Here is a 23,252-nt window from a genome sequence, read left to right on the forward strand (position 1 = left end):
TGGACTCATGATTTCAACTATGAAAATACTGAAATCCCCACAATACCCCTTCTGAGTATACACATACTTGTGAGTAAATCAATTATTAGTATCTCTAGAAGAAAATTTGCAGAATCTTTAAATTTATCTTAATTTTCTTGAAAATCTTGTTTAAAACCAAATAACTTAATAATATCAAACAAAATCGTATTTTTTTGTTTGCACTACATAAAAACAGTCTTAAAACATTGAAGATACTTTTAATTAAAAAGTTGGTACAGATCCTGTGAGATGAATATTGGTTCAAAATTTCTTATTACTTTTGTTTGAGCTATTTAACTCTTTTTGACAGTATTGATTTATGACAAGATATGGTCGTTACATTCATTTATCGAGAATGGACTACACTTCAGAACTGTATCTTACATATGATTGAACTCAGGACCCTTTGGATATTGCAGAAGGCACAATTCCATTCAGTTACTGAGTTCACTGGACATTAATGTGTTGCTAGGGGACTTACGAGTATCTTCTATTAAGAGTACAAGATACTCGTAATTTACTAGTATTTGACCACAGATGCCTTAGAAATATTGCTCGCATCTGCTGGGATTACCGGGTAAGTAATAGTGAGTTTAGACACAGGGTACTAAGGAATGATGGTAAATCATTTGATAAGGTGATAAATCTTCATCGACTGAGATTGTTGGGGCACGTGTTACGTATGTCTGAACACCGATTACCACGACGCGCTATGGTGACTAGTATTGGCAATGGTTGGAAGAGAGTTAGGGGCGGCCGAACCAAAGCGTGGCATCAGAGCTTGAAGTCACTAACTTTTAGTCTGAGCCATGTTGGTAGGTGTAGACTACTTGGTTGGGTTCCGTGTGACTATCGTAACCAATGGTTGGAGACTCTAGGTGACATGGCTCAGAATCGATCACAACGGCGTAGGTGTATACACTTTCTGTCTTTCCTTAAACCTTGAGATTAAAATTGCTTCATATCTTTCTCCCTTCCTATACTATATCCTTATATACAACCTTTCTTTATATACTACCATCACTAAATTAACTATTTCTATGAATCCGGAGTTCATCTTGTTGTGCTAATGAGTGAGGCATGGCAAATTGGACCGATGCATATATGTGCCTGGTCCTACGTTGTAGTTGACTGACTGACTGAGGGGGACTTATATTGTACGCCACATTCGCACTTTAATTACTTAAATAAAATCACTCATTTTAATTCTAGAATTGAAGTATACATTACTCATCAAAACGCATTTCCCATAGATTCTATTATGCATTTACTAAGAATTATCACAGAAAATAAGATGTATGTATATTTCTCATCAATTCAGTTTTCCTTATCGAATCTTTATACATATATCCTTTATTTTGAATAGAGATGGATTGCACGTCAACGTTCAGATCCTTATGTAAAACGTGCTCATCTTGAAAGTTATAGATGTCGTAGCGCATTCAAATTATTACAATTAAATGATAAAATTTCCGGTGGAATTTTTAAACCTGGTGATATTGTTGTGGATTGTGGTGCTGCACCAGGATCATGGTGTCAAGTAGCTTCATCTTTAACCAATTGTAATAATAATAATAATAATCTCAAAGCCTCAAATAATCAAAATAAAGGTTTAGTAATTGCTTTTGATTTATTAAACTTTGCACCATTACCTGGTGTTATTACACATTGTGGTGTTGATTTAAATAATTGGTCTGAATGTATAAATTTAATTAATCAATCAATTTCCAGTCATTTTAACAATAATAATAATAACGACGGTAAGCCGTTACAACCCGAGAAACAGAAATCACTTCCAGGTGTTGATGTTGTTCTCAGTGACATAGCTCCAAATGTGGCAGGAATGCGTGAAATCGATATACCAGCTATGATGAAATTAGCGTATAATATTTTACGAGTAAGTTGATTTATCAGTGTGTAATTTGTATCGATGTGTAATATAATAAGTATTTTATTGTTGTTCTTTACTTGTATCTTCCCATTGTTATTTTAGACTGCAATTGATCGGTCTCTTGTTGGCATATGTGCATCCTATGCGGACTGCCTCGATATTGCCTGAAGTCACAAGCTTTATAAGCAAAGATAGATAGTAGCTAGCAGTGGAATCCAGGACGCGCGTTTCGTCCTATTTGGGACCCGTCAGCTTGATGTACCTGCATCCCAGAGTTGATGTTCACTCTAGGACTCGAACCCATATAACATATAAGATTTAGTACATCCAGAAACCAAGAATAGAATGTGCCATATAAAATAAAAACAGTCAACATCGTGAAGAAATAAAGAAGGGGAGTAGGGGCTCAATCTAAAAAAGAATAGCATCAGCAATTAATGCTGTGTGCAAGCTCGTGGGATTACACACGTACAACATGTCAACCCAACTACTACCAGTGTGTCAAGATGGCAACACTAATTGAATGATCATGTACATGTTTCCTTCGGAGACAACGATAATCGAACGTAGAGAATCACAGAACAAACTCAACATCAAGAGGACAGATTTCACAAGCATAAGGTAAAAAGCTCTCTCACCAACACGTTACAAACTCAATATTTTACAGCCAGACTAACATAAAGACAGTGCCAAAGATTAAGATGGGCATTTTCGGCTTTCATTTATACATAAAGGGATTTTGCATGTCACATCACTGCCAGCGTTCACACAACCAGTATGAACCTAAGGTTATGTGTGTATAACGACTTAGAATAGGAAAGTTGAGTTATTTAAAATGTATTCAAAAGTAATTTATTTATAGTCCATAATTAACATCGAGTTTGAACTTTAAACCGATCTCAGTATATTGTTGTTTGAATAATGACCCATTTATTATTACCATATGAATAATAGGCTATGCTGATTTTATAACTCGTTGCTTGAAGCTGCATTACATCCAACAGTTTTATTTCCCTGTTATTGAAATGACTAAACAACTATTCTCGCTTGCAGAAGTAACGGTAGCTGAATCAGTTGAAATGTCTAATAGTGCTGTATAAAAAAAGGTAATGAGCTAGCATAAAATGGATTTTCTTTTAGGTTCTGATATAGTATAACTGTTACTCCAGTAGCATAGAAAAAGCTCAACTCTTTACTAATTGTTTTTCAAGTTGCTCATTAACTTAATGCATGTCAACCAACTGAAATGCTCTCTTGTTCGGGAACTCTTATTTTTAGGTAGCAATCAGTGTTTCAAAAGAAGGGGCCACTTTTGTGATTAAATTATTCCAAAGTCAAGAAGCTGAAGAATTTAAACAAACTGTTTCACAATTTTATACGTTAAATTCGAAGTGTCCTTCATTTACGCGTTTTATTAAACCGGAAGCTAGTCGGAAAGAGTCATCAGAAATCTATTTAGTTGCTAGAGGTTTTCAACTTCCTCAAAGTAAACAGGACAATTAAGTCCTTATTTTCCATCATATATCCATATTTACCATTTTAACATTGTACATTTGAAATAAAGTAAATAACCGCTTTTATTTCATACAGCTTTATCATTGGATAGATCTAACAAGAGTGTAAATACCAAGATTAGTCGAATAAAATAAATTCTTTCTATTCCAAAACTTTTCATTAACCGTAAATAGCTTAAAATTACATTGAGTAATATCGTTGTAATAAACTAACGTTTGACAGCCTTTAGCTATTGATGTTGAGCTGAATACCAAAAACGGAAACAAGAATTTACATAGGACACAAATATGTGATTAAGTATACTTAAAATGGGACACATATTTATGTGACGAATGAATTAGTGATATAAAGTAGAGAAGGTGAGATCATAACTATTAGTAATTACAAGTTATGTACCTCCATCTCATTTCTGACAACTGAACCCAAGAAATCATTCTTATCTTTTGGCCTAAGTCTAATTGGCCCAATCTGAACGCCATTGGCTAAGAATTGGTTTCATTTTCTAAGGAATGACACGATATCGGTTGGAGATTTGGCTTTGTTTTTTATGGGAAAATGATATACAATTGGGAATGAGTGTATATAGCTTTTCGGTTCATTTGTAGTCAATAAATTCAGGTAGCTGGTCTAGGCTTGTGAATAGGTTTTGTTACCAGTATCGAACGTGAACGATCGCACAACGCATAATCTTAGTGAAAGTATTAAGCGATTAGAGAATCAATCAACATAACTAGAACAAATCAAATTAATACGTTAGCACTAAGATTATGTAAGAGTTAACAATGGTGTAGTCACAATCACCATAGCACTAGTTGGTTTATCACAATGTCCTTGCGTATAAATTGCCTAGGCTATAAAGATTCGATAGCAGTTGCCCTTACAAAACGAAGTAAAATTAGCGTTAGTTGTTAGCTTATTATCCTGAATACTCTAAAGATATCGAGAGCCTAGCGATTAAACTTTTAAATAACTTACAGCATTTCGGGCATACTTCTTTAAGAACATGTTGATATACATATTAATTTGTTTCCGGTTGCAAATATGTTGATTTAGCCCTGAATATAATGAATTCCTTTTGTTTTTGTATAGAAAATAAAGTCTTAAAGCTAGTCACATTTTTGAGTGGATTATTGATAGAGCTGATAATAGGCGATTAAATTATTATTATGGCCTGTTGGTGATAGAAGTTTCTGTACTTCAGATTTTAATTAATGCTGCCACATGGTGTGAGTAATTCTAGTGATTAGTTTATTCGGCTGTTAGACCACTCAGTATAAATTATTTAACCGTCTTCACATTTTAACAGTGTATACAAAATAATATATTTTGGCCAAATGTTGGGGATGTTAGATCCCCAGAACTCACTTGGTGAACAACTTATTTTTGTAATTTTATTTTGAATTTCTCTGTTCTCGCGCCAAAAGCGCTCTTTTCACCTTCAGGTCGTATTTCCCACTCGGGAAAATCTTAAACGCTATTGGTCCGTTGTATCTTTCAGTACGCCATTTGGTAACGCTTCCCAAGGACAGTTTTATGCTGTATATATACGTTTAATTTCTTCCTGTTGCGATTGCCTGTGCTTCTGAATGCTTACGGAATATATCTTCCCCATTTCCAGCTTGGACTTCTCACTCTAGTTAGCGGGTCTGGGACGAGTCAGAAAAGATAGCTTATTGGTTTCTGGTCACAAGTCTTTGTTCCGTTCGCAGACTAAGTGATCTCGTAACCGCTTCAAACATAACACCAAATAAGAGTTTCTTCCAGTCATTGGCTAGGTATAATCTTTTTACTGCTCAATGTGTTATAAACTACTTCGAGTAATAGTCAATTCGTATTGTTTAGTGAAATATATTCTTCATTATCTTTTTAGCGCACTTGACCATATAATGATTAATTTAGAATATTTAAGTTTTGTCTTAGCTTACGGTTATTCTTGATTGTGAAAGATTGGTACATTCTGATACGAAACTGGATCTATACGAGCCTGATAGATCTGACAATTGATACACCACACTTCAACAACAATCCCTCAAGTGATGGAAGCTTGATATTAAGGAAGTGTAATTTGTAGTAAAACAACTTTATATACATAGTAATAGAAATGACTTAGGGTCAAAGTAGGATGAACAAACTAAAAGTGGGAATAACTAATCGGGAAATAGTAGAGGTCATTACAAAAATGAGTTCGAATACATGTTATTCCGATTATCTGTACACGTAATAACAACCACTTGTTAATAAGAACTAGAAAACGTGGTCTTCCTAGCGGTTTAGGATTGAGAAACAGTGAAAAGTATCTACGCTGAGTGATAACTGAAAACATTATACGTTCGACTATTTGCAACATCATATGGCAATATATATCCACAGAAATGCATGGATAGGTACGCTGAGACAGAACGAACCCTTGAAGTACGATATAACTAAAATACAGCTTACTATCTATGGCCTACCTTCGACAGGGTTAAAATTATTACATTAATCAAACGCAGAATAAATGATGCACTGAAGATTACTTATTTAGCAAGAAGACTTATTACCTTGTATGAGATGAATTCCGTTAAAAAAGACACAAATCGACAAGTTCCCTCTCCTTACTATTTCCTACCACACATCAATTTGCAGGTGTATGTTGAAGCACATACACTGAGAGAGAATAGTATATTTCCGTATCTCCGAACATGTTCCAAAGAGCCTGAGATTACAGTCAAAAAATATCCGACAGCAGATGTCATTAGATATTTAAACCAAGCTTATATGCTCAGGAAGAAACAGATGTCAGTATATCACTCCCATAATAACTTTTATTACATCCTCTTACGTCATTATTATTACTAGTAATAGTAATATTTGTGCTATGCAAAGTATTTATTATTCCGTCTTTTTAAGAGTACTAGTACTTTGAGGTATATGTCGCTAGTTTCAAATTATTGTACCTTTAGTTCACAATCCTTGAGTTCGAATTCCTGTTTGGATTCTACAAAACTGACAGAATTTTATAAATTAGGTCATCACATATAGCTAAATTACTATTTGGTCAATTATTTACTTTATATAAATGAGATTCATCCAAACGAATCATAATATAATTGTGATTTACTGAAATAGTGTAAACATGAAGATTGATAATTAGATATACATAGTAGCACCATGTTTTGCTTTGATCGAATTTCGATCATAATCCCCAATTAGTACCGTATATAACATTTAGGAACAGTAATAAAAAATGAACTATTTCAGCATTCATAAATCCAACTAGGTTGTTGAGTTGTCTTTGATTAGTTTACTTTTAGTAATATAACGAAATCCGACTAAGTTTTGTTGTTTTTCGCCCCCAAATGCCCTGGTACGGCTGAGAGTGGAGAGTCCGCTCTACCTCTCCAAATCCTCTCACATGGCCACGCGAATATATAGCTTCTGCCACACAAGTCCTATTCACTGCTTTCTCGTGGCATTACTGTTGTTTACGAAATTGAGAGGACGAAAAGCGAATGTCCGGCGCTTTAACCGGGATGGTGGACACGAAGGGTCCACCCAGGGGAGTTGGAAAACCCTGATTCCAAACCAATGGTGTACATGGGCTGGCTCCAGTATCCTGAGGGAACAAATAGTGTATGAGTCAATCGTTGGTCACCGGCTACCATGGGACTGCATCTCCTCACGATGCTCCACTGCCTTGTGGATCAGACCTTCAGGTCGAAGGCCCCGGGTGTGGCCTCCTAAGAAAACCACCTGTTTCCATTTGGGCACCTAGGCAGTATCACAGCCTTTACACAAATCTCATTCGATTTGTGTGGCGCATATGTATCTGGTGCCCCTTCGTACCAATACTTATGTGTTGAAATAAAATAAATTTCTTGTTTTTCCCTTAGAAAGAATCTTGTATACTCAAAGAAATCAAGTATAAATCAGTTTTATTTTGAACAAAAAGTTTTATCCAATAAAGTACATACATGTCTAATGCAAAATAAATTTTCTAAAATTAATTTTTTCTTAAAAAACAAAAGAAACCCAATATACACACACACACAAACCACGTGGACATTTTTCATTTAAAAAGAAAGCCAGTATCACATAATAATAATGAATATAACCATACTATTTATGATGCCTTTATATTCTCACAGTGTAGTATTACACTTGAAGATAATAGAAAATAAACAAAAAAAAAAATTGAAATAGAAAGTATAGAAAGGAAATGTTAAAGATTTCCACCATCTTGATTATGAACTTCTCGCATATGTTTTTCAAAGCTAAAATAAACATAGAAAACAACAAGATATGAAATAGTCAAATGTCGTGAATTATCTTTATCTTATATACATATATTTTTTCATAGTTGAAATCATGAGTCAATTGAAGCTAGACCACCATGGAAAACCTGGAAGCACTGTATGTCTGTTTCGTCCTATTGTGGGACTCCTCAGCAGTGCGCATCCACGATCCCGCACTCGCGAGATTCGAACCCAGGATCTATCAGTCTCGCGACAGAGCACTTAACCGATAGACCACTGAGCCAGCTGGTATCCGACGGTGTTCATGTCCAACTCCAGCCAATCCATGAAGTTTGAGCAACCGTTCACCAATTGTCTTCCGTGAGTTGTTATCTCACAACAGACGTGGGTGAACTCCACTGCGCACTGCTGAGGAGTCCCATAATGGGACGAAACGGCCGTCTAGTGCTTCCAGGTTTTCCATGATGGGCTAGCTTCAATCGGCTCATGATTTCAACTATGAAAATACTGAAATCCCCACAAAACCCCTTCTGATTTATATATATATATATACAATTATACAAAAGATATTCTTCTACTTCAACTAGCTCATATAAATGAGAAACAACCGGAAACAATTGGGCAATAAACTGCGAGCATTTGTTATAACCTCTTTGACCAAATTAAGAACTGAAGAATTCCACAGGAATGAGGAGTTAGCAGTTTAGTTTTACTTAATATGGAGGGTTTGTCAGATTGGATTGGGTAAAGAACCCGAGGTCAGTGAAAGTCAGGAAACTGTCTTAGCTTCTCTAAGCCCCTATAGTTCTACAGTAAATAATAATGAGTCTTAACTAAAAACCTAAAGGTGATTAAACCGTCATAAAAACGGTCCATAATTAGTATAAACAGGGACAAAAATGACCGAATGGATAAAAATAATTAAATGGTATGCGAGATATGGGTAACATATTCTGCAATAATATACTATTTACTCATCAGTAGTATAGTTGGAAATACCATTTTGGTACGTGTGTGGTCACACATACATAGGGAGGAGCAATCGTGATATCAAAATTAGGGTGTGTGTGAGCATGTAACAAAATGGTTGCAGAAACAAATGGGATCAAATGACCCAATAAGAGTAGAGGATAAGCATCTATCATCTTTTATTGACAAACATATAATCGAAACAGGCCATAAGATTGATCTTAACTCGGCTTTTGTGGTGTTGTACAAAAATGTAAAAGGGCGTATACCAAGGTTTATTGAAGCCCTAGCCATACGAAAATTCAAACCCCCTTTGTGTATTCAAAAACAGTTAGTTCTCACCTTAAACCTATTCCGGTAATATATGCTTATTATCCAGAGTGATTAGGTGTCAGATTGTTTTCACATTATTTCTTTATTATCCTTGTCTCCTATTACTCTCTATCTCTAGTCTAGTTGACCTTTTATTTTTATATATAAATGTTCTTAACAAGTATATGTATGATCAGATTGTTCGAAATATATTGCGCTAATATATCACATAGTTCTGATAATCTTCGTCTTATTACACTATGGAAATAATAATAGAATTACAATCTAGCAACGTCCAAATTGATGTATCAGTTTATTTACATAGAGAATGGTCAAGAGACTAATCTTTTCATTTTGCCTCTTTAATGTGTATCTACTGATTCAGCTTCTATTTTGTAGAAGGATTTATAAGGTATGCTATTGGGTAATTTAACCAGCGGATGAGTGAACATCTCGTGAACGGTCAAAGAAAATACGTAGTTCCGATTTAACACGCTTGGTCAATAATGGTCAAATGGTAAATAGAAACTGATCATTCAGAGTGATCTGTACATCTTTGCAGTTTCCCAATGGGGTTCGACCTCTTCTACTACATGTAGTAGAGGTTATAGGGATTCGAGCCTGTCATCTTAATATTAAATATTATCTTTTACTGACTATATTTAGTTATGTAATCCTGTTTAATCGTTATTATTCACTTAATAAACACTTATTTGATTGGTTTATAACTGTTCACATATGAATATACATATTAATGCATAATTAGAGTAGAGCCTATAAAATATCTCATTGAAAATAATATTTGTAGCTTATATATGTTGTTCTAATTTAAACGTAAGTTCACAGACTTTAAATACCTTCGAATTAAAATGGATGATAATGGCTTGATACCAAACATTTACCATTCTAGTTCATGGTTGATTGATGAAGATCTTTCGGCGAGACTATAATTTATGGACGAGCCAATCAGAAGCGTTTGAGGGATTTCAAGGTCACAGCGCCAATTTCAGTACCTGGTGCTTATATACGATCAGTTCATAGAGAATTTTAGAGACTTGACAATTAAGCGGCTACAACAAATGAGACTACTAAGAAGTTCCTGTATTTGTAATTGCGGGTATTAAATGACTTGTAGACCTTGTGCAGACTACCGTGATGTTGTCCTTCGATGTAGTATATGTTGAAGTAAGACGTTTGCTAGGATAGGAACCTTTATCGCCCGATCCAGGTTGAGACCAAGGCATATTATAATAATTGCCGCAAACTGTATAATAAAAGCACCAGTAACATTGGCTGCAATAATCGCAGATGTTACTGAAGCTTCGGCTGTTCAGTGGTAAGGGTATTGTAGGGACATATCCATAATAAAAATGATAAACCTACACAACCGGAGTACACACAAACAATAATGAAGCTATGCGGTCGAGGCCGAGAGGGTTTTTGTGACCTTATCATGGTTCCAGAGACCAATTATTATGGAGCCTTATGGATGAGTTCCTTTACCTTATGCATTGCGATTTTGGAACTTTTGAACCTTTTTCTAACCTTGACAAGTTTTTGGACCATACAAAAGAAGTGTATCCACTTTAATTCTTTGGTTTTGTATGACATATTTCTCCTGTATAATAATTGTTTTCTGATTGACTAGTACTTTTCAAGGTCATTTAAGATTCGTTCAAAGGTCGTCCATGAATTATAGTCTCGCCGATCTTTCTATAAGATCAGGAGTTGGGGGGTACATGAACTATTATTGAATACTAAACTTGTTTGAAACAGACATTTGGTGCTTAAAGGTTTATTTACAGCAGTCCTAAGTGTTACTCAATATGAGCATCCAGGATAAACACCAGTATAAAGGATATGGCATTACGGTTCGATAATTCATCAAGAAAGACTTACCGAGAATGACAATTGGCTTCAGTTTCTAAGGCACTATGCTGGAAATGAGCTGCTTTATACAGTGCAATAAATATGAATAAATGTAAAAATATTGCATATAAAAATACACCCAAGCGAAGTCTACGATCGGAACTAACAAAACGTCCCTATTAGAAAAACAACAACAGAAAAATGCAATAACAGCAACATTGTGAAACAAATACTGTTCAGTAAAGTGCCTAAAAAAAATATATACATCACATTAAAGAAAATATTTATACATTCGTAGGTTGTATTCATCACAGACTGATTTCATTTGAAACACCATTGAAAAATGGATATCGCTGAATAATGTTTACCATGGACCTGAAAGTCATGGGTTCGATCCTTGACGAGTAAGCACTGCTAGACAGTCTCTCTACCAGGATAACACAACTAATATCCAGTGACTTCTTTTTTTTCAGTGGTTGTCTACAAACTAAGACTAGGTCCATAATGTAAACTATAAAAGAAAGGCAAACAAAATAAACCAACATACCAAATGTAACATCAGTTTTTCATATGGTTGTAACTTTTTATACACTCGTTGTTTCTCATATCGACTAAATTGATTGAAAGGATTTAACTGAGCTTCATAAACTTGTGAATATTTAATGATAGTCGCATCATTCGACTCATGATTTTGAAAAGGCGATGGAGACAATGATGTTGTCACCGGTGATGAAGGATGCTGATTAGATAAATTATTTTGTCGATTTTGTATTACGGGATTACCATAAGAGTGTAAGAAACGTATTTTCTCGTACAGTTTAACGTTATCAGCACGTACTGATTCAACTTCACGTTGAAGTGATACCAACTGTTGGCGTAAATTTATTTCATTCTGGTAAAAAAATTAAAATAAAATTTCTATTACATAAAGGGAAGATATTCAATGCTTTATTTCAATCTGTTAACAAAACAGTGAAATAATTGCATGTTTAGTACACGAATAACATAGGGCCTTATAGTTATGTTTCAAGTCGTGCAATTACAACAGCATCTGTATGGAGGAACTTTTTGTAATTGACCCAACTGAAATAAAAGTAGTTCGAAATCCATTTGCTTATGATATGGTACTTTGGATGCCAGCTCAGTGGTCTAGTGCTCTGGCGCGAGACTGGTAAGTCCTGGGTTCGAATCTCGTGAGGCGGGATAGGGGATGCGCACTGCTGATGAGTCCCACAACAGGACGAAACGGCCGTCCAGTGCTTCCAGGTTTTCCATGGTGGTCTAGCTTCAACTGACTCATGATCTCAACTATATAAATAAAAATGGTTGAAACGGGCTAGTTTGTAATTTGCCACATAATAGTTGATTTCATTGATTGTTAAGATTATGTGACTCGTGGGGCTATGAGTGCTAATAGAAACGTCTTTAATCTTCATTTTGTTTTTTGTTGTAAATAGTAGGAAGAATATAAATTAAAAACAAAACCCTAGTCTAATATTTACAACTGAGATTGTTAGTTATGTCCATAACTAACCAGTCAAATTGTTGCTTAACTGCCCATCACGTCAATCTGGTCTGATGTGCCTGTAGACTATTTTTGTTACATGTAACCTGCCAATTATATTAGTGTGCCTCATAATTTCTATTCATTTCGATAAGACAAGCAACAATGGTCGAAATAGATAAAGTTTGAAGCCAAGTTTTTTTGTTCTGACTATAGGTTTCATATAGACTCTGGGTCGCCAGTATCGCGTTTACAATTGCAGTAGAGTATCTGTACGACACATTAAATCTTACTGAGATATTTCCGTCATGGTTATTTATTATTAAATATAAATCCCCCTCCTCTTCTGTTTTCTTATGGTTAAAATATCATGCAAGTCAGGTCAATTGACGAGTAAGTAAAATTGAAAATAACAGGTTTCAAGTTCGTGAAAGAATTTCCATTATGCTATTTCAGTCACAAACAACGTAGAACCTGGGGAAATATATGCATCAATTTAAGTTACTATACCATATTAACACAGCCAGATAAAATTATCAAGACAAACTCATTTTGTATTGTTTGTTTGAATCTTCACATTGATGTTTAGAACAGAAATTGATCAGTCTCTTATTGATATATGTGCATCCTGTGCGGATTGCCTCGATATTGAGGCAGTCCTAAATATCAATGGGAAGATTCAAACAAACAATACAAAATGAATTTAAACTTCACCCCATTGCACAAGCTAGTGGCTATCAGGACTCAGTAGCTAAGTGCATAACACGATGGCGTTTGAAGCGGACGGTATTGGGTTTGAGTCCCGGAGTGGACATCAACTCTGGGATGCAGGTGCATCCAGCTGATGAGTCCCAAATAGAATAAAACGGACGTTTTGGATTCCACTGCTAGTCACCATCCACCTTTGTCTATCAAGACAAATGTTAGCGTAGTAGAATTAGCAACAATCTCAATGATAGTAGAAAGAATATTAACAGAAAACATCTAACAACAATCGAGAACAAAAATGTGTGAAATTGGACCATCACATATCTCAACGGTGGAAAAATAGGAAAGCATAGTGAAAAAAGAAATTAATACGATAACATATACTCGATAAAGAGAAAACGGTTGCTCCGTATGTAACTTTTTCTTGGATCATAATAATTAATTTCATTTAGGATCACTATTATTAGTTAACGATTTTCAACATTTTCAGGACTGTAGCTAGAAAAATACACTCCTTCGTTGCAACACATTGAAACTTTATGTAATGTTTGTTGTCTGATAGTGTAATAAGGAATAACTTCCGTTGTAAATCACCTGAAAAAAGGCGACTTTTTTCATTGACTAACCTGTTCTAATTCTTCAGCTCGTGTTCGAAATCGATCACGTTGATTTTGTACAATGTTCAATAATGATTGATTGTCTACATATGCACGTATATATTTGCAGTAAATTAGGACAATTAAAAAAATCGAATTAACATGGGTTACATAAATGACAATGTTTAAAAAACGTCAATGACACTTCGAAGGAAACCATAGACACTACTATCGACAAGATATATGACCAGATTTTACGCATACATTATATTTTATGTAAAATTAAATTCAGTTCAGGGCATTTGGAGGCTAAGTCTAGTATCCCACTCCTGACACTTAGGGGGCCACACCTAGAGCCTTTGACCTAAAGGTCTGATCCACAAGGCAGTAGAGTATCGTAAGGAGATGCAATCTCATGGTAGCCGGTGACCAACAATGGGTACATACGCTATTTGTTTCCTCAGGATACTGGAGCCCATAAGCACCATTGGTTTGGAATGAGGGTCTTCCAACTCCCCTTAGGTGGACTCTCTGTGTCCACCAACCTGGTTGGAGCGCCGGACATTCGCTTTCCGTCCTCTCACTTTCGTGAACAACAGTAATGCCACGAGAAGGCAGTGAGTAGGACTTCCCTGACAGAGGCTATATACGCGTGGCCATGTGAGAGCACTTCGAGAGGGGGAGCGGACTCTCCCCACTCTCGACGGTACCAGGGCATTTGGGAGCCATATCAAGCAGCGTGTAATGAGTGATCTAAAAGAAAATGTACATCTACTAATGTACAATAGAGACATCTAGTCTTGGTTGTACGATATAATATACCGTCAAATAGATGATATGGTTAAATGTGATGGTCTACAAGGTGTAATGAACTGGGAGCGAGAAAGCAATGTATTAAATGCAGTATTGAAGGAGCAACACATTAATCAAGAAATATTAATAACACTGATTATGTGAGACAATAAGCACATGTTATAAAGGTCATTAATAATACACTACATTATGGGAGTGTTTGGGATAATAAATCTCTAAGAATCCTTTTACTTATTTGTTATATTTTTACTTTGTAAGTTTGGATTTGTTCTTTGAGCCAAGTTGCACCTGGGGACCATCCCTCACTTTTATTGTGGTGAAAAAATCTGTATATATATACTCAATTATTGTACATTTAAACCATTTTCTTTAGACCTTAACAATAAACCTTCCCCGCAAGATTAATTGTTTGAATTACTAGAGGATACGGAAGAAGAAAAGGCGGATTGTGACATCCAGTGTATCCTCATTAAAGCTAGGGTTTCTCACAGTACACGGTGAGAGATACATCAGAAACATTAGAAAGTGATAGCAGGTTAAACTTTTCAAATATCACCACACTACGTAGAATAGACGATCGATCGGAAACAAATCTATCACAAAAATCTATACCAGAAACAAGCTAAAAAGTTGAAAAAATGTCAACAAGGTCATAATCACCATCCATTAAATAATATGGTATAAATGAAAAGCGCAAACCATCAGCTATAAGCCAGTATTTAGAAATTTCAATGGCAATGATAATGATATTACAGGACCAAACACTCCAAGACTAAATAAAGCAGTCGATAAAACCTCATCATGTAACCAAGTTAGCTTTACTACACGATAAAAATTGTTTATTATTGTAATAAAAAATCTCCGGGTGTATCAACAATTAAAGAGAAAGCAGTGAACACATTAGATTCTGTGGACATATTGATCAGTTTAGTACTGCTGTTATAAGTGTGTGAGAAGCTGTTATTTTACAGTTACCTACATCGTGGAACAATACTTTTGAAACTACTTGGGAAGTTCTCTTGGAATGCTTAACTTGTAGAGATCTTGGTGACCCGTGAACGCTAAAACAGTGCTCAAGAAACAACTGTTTAAACTCAATTGCATATGATCTTTTTGTCAGTAGTTCTTGATATATTAGCTCCATACTTTAAAGGCCTTACTACCAGCAACAGAAATCCATGGGTTAAGGTGGAGTGTATTATTCTTATGGTCAACATTTTATAAACTCTCCAGTTATGGGAAGGCAGCATCGTTGTAAGTGTTAGCTGTCTGAGGAAAACACGTCACTTCCGCCACACTTCAGTACAACCAGCAGTGTGACTTCGAATTCAAAACCCAAGTTTCTGCATAAAGTTTAACTATTGTCTAACCGACCTGCTCTGAATGATAGTACCTACAGAAACGAGTGTTCAATTCAATATCGCTCGACTGTATTATCGTGATAAGTCACTAACTTCTAGTCTGAGCCATGTTGGCAGATGTAGACTACTTGGTTAGGGTCCGCGCGACTATCGTAACCAATGGTTGGAGACTCTGTGTAACATGGCTCAGGATCGATCACAATGGCGTAGGTGTATACACTCTTTATCTTCCCTTAAACCTTGAGATTAAAGTTGATTCATATCTGTCCTCCTTCCTGTACTATATCCTCATATACAACCTATCTTTTATATACTACCACCACTAAATTAACTATTTCTATGAATCCGGTGTTCATCTTGTTGTGCTAACGAGGTATGGCAACTTGGACCGATGCATATATGTGCCTGGTCCTACGTTGTAGCTGACTGACTGACTGGTATCTTAAAGAGAGAATAACTATTTAACCTAAATGCTTAAAAAGACTGATAGTCTTTTACATAGTATGTATGCGATTCGCAATACGTCAGCCAGTTATCTGCAACAGAGAACCTGTCATATATATGCATTAGTGCAAGCTGTTACATTACAAATCGAATGAGATTTGTGCGGCGCATATGTATCTGGTGCTTCCTTGTACCAATATTTATGTGTTTAAATAAAAATAAATAAAATTTATGTGTTACATCATTTCAGCGAAACAAAGTGAGATCATCAACAAATTTCAGAGCCCTAAGAGTATTCACGAACTCAGTAGTAGTATAAAACACTTGTAATAGACAATATGATTCGAGAAAGAATGAATCCGTGAAACAGAAAAGTATAAAATATATTTAAAACTTAGGATCTAAAGGAAAACGAAGAGTGAATGCATTTATCCCATTGGAACCAATCCTGATTAACGTCCCACAACGTCTCCGACCATTAGTTACGATAATCGAAAGGACTCAAATCATGTAATCTGCACCCGCCAACATGACTCACACCCATAATCAATGAATTCATGAATTAATGCCACATCTTAGTTTGACGGTCATCGAATTTCTTCGACAGACTCTTAAACCAGTAAATATCAGGTTTTAAAGTACAGAACGATTGGCCAAACATCTCAACCACATCACTCGTTAAAGATCTACTAAGTCACCAACCGATTAGTAATAAGTAGGTGGGAAACAATAAACTCATTATCATGACATTTACAATCTAACTATCCAAAAGTTGTTATTATAAATAGTACAAATAAATAGGGAAAAAGGATCTTTACAATACAAATAAAATAACATAAAATTTTCTAGCGATAATATTATTAACTATTGATATTTACATTGACTTGGTTTTTGGTCACCGATAACTTCTGCAAGAAGGTGACCTTCTAATCGGTTCCTTGAATCATTCAATTTTAATGATTCATCCAAATTTGTCTGCAAACGATAAAGATCAGATTCTAATAACTTTATCAATTCTGTTTGTTCTTTGATTCGTTGATTGGCTTCAACTTCATTTGATTGGACTTGAGTAAGTTCAACTGTTGCCAAAAAACAACAAAAACAAATATTTGTGAAAAGTAACCTTAACGATAATCAGGAAAAATAAAGGGAAATCCCTGAGAGAAAAATCAAACAGAAACATATATCAATATACGGTAACAGCATAAGTTTTAATTAAGAAAGTTAAATGAGCAGTTCAAGTTTAAACAGTGGCTACTAGACAGAGATTAAGCTATCTAGTGTTTGTTAGCGCATAATAGGTATTTCTTTAAAAAATAAACTTGATGACGTTTTCCTAATTCATATTTCCGTAATGATCTTTGCAATTATCGATTTAATTTGACATCTTTATGTGCCCCCAAAGCCAATGTATGTCGGAATTTTCCTATTTCAATTTCTGACTTCTGCTCTGAACATAAAGTTATGTTGAAAGCTACGTCTTCCACAGCTCTATTAGAGTGTGGATATTGACATTGAAGCGTTGTTGTGTGACAGACGTACAGTCTATTCGGTTTCCCATTCGTTTGCCTTAGGGTTAGACAAATCCCAACCATTCCATAATTGGCAACCACCAAAGGCTCGTACCTAATCTCACAGCTAAGTTACACCGGTAACAATAATCACATTATTAAGTCTTGGCCAATGAACATCGTTGCTTTATGGTACAAAGCTAGAAAATGATATTGAGTGGTTTGATGTAGTCGGCAGGAATTCCTAGACTTTATTTTGGTACTACTTGACACTCGTTACTCTAAAACTTTGCAATCGACTATATTTTAATGCTGTAGGAAATTATTCACAATAAAAATCGCTAAGTGATGACACCTGGGACTGTGAAGTTGGATGACGCGGGTTCGAATCTCACTGAGGCATCAAATGCTCCCAGATTGCAAGTACACCATAATGGCGAGTCCCAACTAACACGAAGCCTAGATTCAATGTCTCCTGTACATTGTTTTGAACAGTAGATTGTTGTTTAAATCGACCTTGGATTTCCTTGGACACTATTTAGGTGTTACACTGATCACCAAACAAAAAATTAAACCGCTTCATACATCACTTCTCATTCTTACTCATTTTTCGGCCTCATTAACAAGTCTCTTATATACATGTAGTATATTTTTATGGATTGTAACTTTCGACATTACTTGACCAACTATGCAGCATTATCTTGGATTATACCATGCTTTTTGGAGTAACCGATTATTTACTATAATTGTGAACTTATTTTAGGAACAGTTGACCATACAACTATTAGCAACTTAGAAATAACTCTAGTATAACTTATATACATGCCTATAGTTTTCGTACCTCAGTAACTTATTTTACACACTCTTTTTGCATAGCGTTTCTATTTATTAAGTATTTGCGATTCTAGTCCGCCACAATTTTAATCGCATTTTATCAGGACGATCTGCCGAAATATTAAAAATTCCAATCAAAGGATAAAATCTCAATAGAAGTCATTTGTCAGGTAAGTTGGAATTCCGAAGAGAAGTCCAGCTAAATTTATGAAGTATAGAATATAGATTATTTGTGGAGGAATTCCAGATAACTTTCAAAGAAATGTAAGCATTATGGAATTGGATTCCAAGGATCATTGAGACCTGCTTATATTAATACACTGTACTAAAATGAAATACGAAATACGTATCGTAAAAGGGTGGCTTAAAGTTTGAATTTAACGAATCTTAACCATTGAGCAAAAGTTGTACAACCGTCTTGTTTCGATCTGAACAGTTCAGTAGTAGTAGCAGTGGTACTTTCATACATATGAAGTGTTTTAAGGCTGAAAGTGCAAATCTATAGTTTGTACATGATTTACATAGATTAACTCATGAAATAAATGCTACAAAATTAAATCTAACTCTTTTAAAATACCTACTTTGTAACTTTTCACGTAAAATGTTTACTTCTGCCAACTGATTCTCCAATGATTTATTCTTTTTTAAAAGAAGTACTTCCAATGGAGCACGATTGGATATTTCATCTTGAATAAAATTATCCGATCCATTTAGCTGGACATTTTCAGGAAATTCAATTGAGCGTAAAAGAGATAGTTCGCGTTTTATTTCTTCATAATCAGATTGACTGTCAAGTTTAATATTAGCTGCTTCTAGAGAAGCTTTAGTCTGACAAATTGTTGTTTGCAGCTCTTGAATACAATTTTCTAGGTTCTTTTCGTTGGATGACTTTGAAGATTTGAGTGATTCCAACTGGTCGAGTAATGACGACTTCTAGAACCGGAAATGAAAAAAAAATTAATGTTGACAACCATTCTAATACACCAAACGGCGTTTACCCAAAAAGCTCAAAAGTAGAAAAGGATTTCCGAAATCCTTTCAAATAATTAAGGAAAAGTAAAAGTGTAGTTGTTGGGACAGTAAGAGAAGTCATTTGAAACGAGAGCTGTGTGTTTAAAAGTGAAAACACTAGATTTAAGTCAATAAATTACTAAGACATGAATCAGTGTATACTAACCGGCCTTTGTTATGAAAGAATCTAATTCCCTCGTTCATGCCGCCCTAAACTCCTAGAAACTCATATTTTAAACGATAAGTTATCATGTCACATAGAAAGCATTGGTACTGATTTAATCATTGACAGTATTCTTACTTAACTTGAATGTTCGCTATGTAAAAATATTTACACAGAATTCTAGTACAACTACCTCGACCATGACGTGATGGTCAGAATTGATTATCACGATAAAACAGTCGAGCGATATTGAATTGAACACTCATTTCTGTATGTACTATCATTCAGAGCAGGTCGGTTAGACAATAGTTAAACTATATGCAGAGACTTGGGTTTTTAATTCGAAGTCACACTGCTGGTTGTACTGAAGTGTGGCGGAAGTGACGTGTTTTCCTCAGACAGCTAACATTTACAACGATGCTGTCTTCTCATAATTGGCGAGTTTAGAAAATGTTGACCTTAAAAATAATACACCCCATATATATATATATATATTAATATATTGATATCTAATATTCTTAAATCTGAAAACAAACCTTGTTGGACTTACTTGCTGAGAACAACTGGACAGTTCAAATTCAAGCTCTTCAATGCGACATTGAAGTCGGCTAATATCTGCGATGGGTAACTTTGGAATATCTGCATGATCCTCACGTAATTTAGCCAACTCTGCTTCAGCAGAAGCAAGTTTCTGAAGGGTTGCGAAAATGAAAAATCCAGAATATTGATTACTAAATTCTAAACAAAATATAACTCAGTAAACACTCAAACTTCCGGAACATTTAAATTTTTGGACTACTGGATAAGATCGAATTACATACATACTTACAAATTCTACACCATATACAAAACATTAATATAATTTAAAATCATTTCAATAAAAATGAAGAGGTATCAGAGTCTATACATTTTAGTGCATAAATTGTCGGAATTACTAGGTTGACAATCAGCCACCAGACTAGGAAAAGTGAGATCAGTATATCAAACAATTCATTATACACAGTGCATACATTCTTTTATAACTGATAATTGGTAGACGAAGAAAATCTAAAAGGGTGTGATGATAATGATAGGTAGTCACAAACAAAAGAAATTCAAGTTCTTTTGAAAGACTTAGGTAGTAAATTGATGCAATTCACTGTATTAACCATAATTTTAGTTACATCTAGTGGCGGAAGCATATGAGAACAAAAATACTTATCTCATATAATTCCAACAAATTTTCAAATTACTAGGACCTTCACCTAGCGAAAAATTTCTGTACGAGCCTTTTTTTACATTCATTAGGTAAATCCTTCCTGAGGTTATGTTTGCGGAATAATGAAAATATTTATTTGCATTGCCTATACTAAAATACCTAACCAGGAATACATAAAAAAGACGCATAGCGGAATACGTAAAAATGATTTCAGTGAAACAGGAGCAGTTCTTGAATCTTATATGAGCATAAATCTAGATTATTTGCCACAAAAAGAAATCGATCGATGACTGGAATTACTGGTAAAAAGTAAACTGTGGTTGATTGCGCCTAAAAGTTTCCCATGATTCGCTACGCTAGCTTCACAACTAAAAATGCCAAAACTTACAAATAAGATTATTTGGAAGCGAAGCTATTTACTACGAGATAGTTGTTTCGTAATATCGAAAATTTACACTGGAAACTAATATGAATGTTAATAAAAGATAATTTGAATACAAGATAAGGACTACTACTTACTGCATTCGATTTTTCAAGATCATCCATGAGTAACTCAAGTTCGGAAGACCTATAAAAAAATTAGTGTTTGAACATAAAGTATTAAATTAACCTGCCAGTTTCAGTAGCGTTCACTTCTGTTTTAAGCCTAAATAATTCAGATTGTGCCATTTCCAGTGCTAAAATTTAAAGAATAATATTTTAACAAGCGAGATTTGTGCCGAAATAGCTCATCATAATTTGTGGACAGTGTTTGAGTCTATGAGAAATTGTTTCTACTAATCGCTTAGCGGCTAGTGAATGCAATTTAAGTACTGTACAGTTGCACAGTTATTTTTAAGCGAGTGGAATATGCATATACTGAAATGTAACTTTATAGATTATATCTTTGACAAACCTAGCTAAAAATGAGGAAGGTGGGCATAGCGTAGGAGTATCATAGGAGGCTACCCATACCGATTACTATTCACCATAAGCTTTGAAACGACTAACAGAAGTCAAGTAAAGACTGCCTACACAGTTAATGTAATTCTGTCTGTCCAAATTATTGATGCGACTTGCAAAATTACGGATGATAAAGTATGGGGTAAAGCGTGCACAATAGCAGCTTTGTGATAACTGCGTTCAAACTGAGTTATGTCACAAGTATCAAGCTAATTAGATCGATAATATCCAATGTCAACATCAACATACCTTTGGAAATGGCTATATTTTTAGATTCAAAGCTACCAAGCTTCTCCTCTGCCTCAGCTTTAAAGATGGCAAACTCTTGCTCTTTGGACTCCAACTTCCTTTGATATTCGTCCACTATCTTCGAACTGTTCAGCTGAATTTGAGTTTCCAAAGAAACCGTCAACTCGTCAAGACGTTTCTTCAGGCGTTTATTTTCGCGTTCTAAAATAAGCTCTTAATTTGGGAAATACCGTAATTTTTGAGCTCCTGAACTTTCGTTTTTAATTCGTCACAGCTTTCCTTGAATTTCCGTGATTCGAACTCAAATTCTACAGCTTTGTCAGCTCGTTTTTGTAAGGAATGAAGTTCGCCAAGTGCGAACGAGGGATCTATAAGGCATATTATTTAAGTGAAGTTTCGAACCTGGAAGCTCAATAAGTTGTTTGTACATTGAAAGATAAGCTTCTTCGGCATATCTACACCTCTTTTGAAGTGCATCAAATTCCGATTGATAACACTTGATAACTGTTGAACAATATTTACGTACATCCTAAACCTGAAGTCAGCATGATATTTTTCTTACCTCGGAAGCAGATTTTCGAAACTCTTTAGTCTGGTTTACTAAATTAGTCCGTGAAATATCGTTTTTCTCATGATTAGAAGTCAGCTCACATGCTACTGATTCCAAAGTTTTCTAAAGTCTAATTAATACAAATGTCGCGAAGTACTTGTAAGTCACCAAATGCAACATCGCGCCAGGAATTATAAACTGAGGCTACGACAGTTTCCATAACCGTAACGCACAAGTCAGAAAGTTCGGTCATCAAATTCTCTCTTCAATAATAGGGATAATAGGTCAGTGGACCCGTCTTAATCCTCGCAGCTTGTTTTACAAAGTAGTTTAAGTTTTTTAAAAAATTTCACCGATGTGGTTGATACCACTTGTTCTTGTAAGGTTTTTCAGTCACTTACTACTCGATGAGAAAAAATATTTTTTCAGATTTGTGTAAAAAAACAAAAGGCCCATGGCCCATGTAAGTCCTTTTCTAGTAGGCTTCCGAGAGTGTATAGTCTTCTCTTGAAAGAGTCAATTGGAGGTTAGGACACCACCGCTTAGGGTAACAAGT

General features: G+C 35.1%; 2 protein-coding genes across 2 annotated transcripts; one reads left to right on the forward strand and one right to left on the reverse strand.

The window, feature by feature from the left end:
• Positions 1-1,389: 1,389 nt before the first annotated feature.
• Smp_148920 (cell division protein ftsj, putative) lies at positions 1,390-3,415 on the forward strand (the record flags this gene model as incomplete). The annotated part of the gene is given in 4 exon segments (XM_018791147.1): positions 1,390-1,437; positions 1,442-1,781; positions 1,821-1,918; positions 3,191-3,415. Coding segments are annotated over 4 exon segments (711 nt in total).
• A 4,207-nt stretch (positions 3,416-7,622) lies between these two features.
• Smp_049990 (casp, putative) lies at positions 7,623-22,949 on the reverse strand (the record flags this gene model as incomplete). Its single annotated transcript, XM_018791148.1, has 14 exons — positions 7,623-7,680; positions 10,843-10,988; positions 11,360-11,704; positions 13,651-13,724; positions 17,117-17,317; positions 19,165-19,516; positions 20,308-20,448; positions 21,475-21,523; positions 21,566-21,632; positions 22,147-22,347; positions 22,377-22,514; positions 22,549-22,675; positions 22,709-22,819; positions 22,854-22,949. 14 exons carry the CDS (start codon positions 22,947-22,949, stop codon positions 7,629-7,631), a joined length of 2,100 nt encoding a protein of 699 aa, XP_018645664.1. The 3' UTR covers positions 7,623-7,628.
• Positions 22,950-23,252: the final 303 nt, after the last annotated feature.

The sequence above is a fragment of the Schistosoma mansoni genome, assembly GCF_000237925.1.
Source record: "Schistosoma mansoni, WGS project CABG00000000 data, chromosome 4 unplaced supercontig 0032, strain Puerto Rico, whole genome shotgun sequence".
In the NCBI taxonomy this organism is placed as follows: Eukaryota; Metazoa; Platyhelminthes; class Trematoda; order Strigeidida; family Schistosomatidae; genus Schistosoma; species Schistosoma mansoni.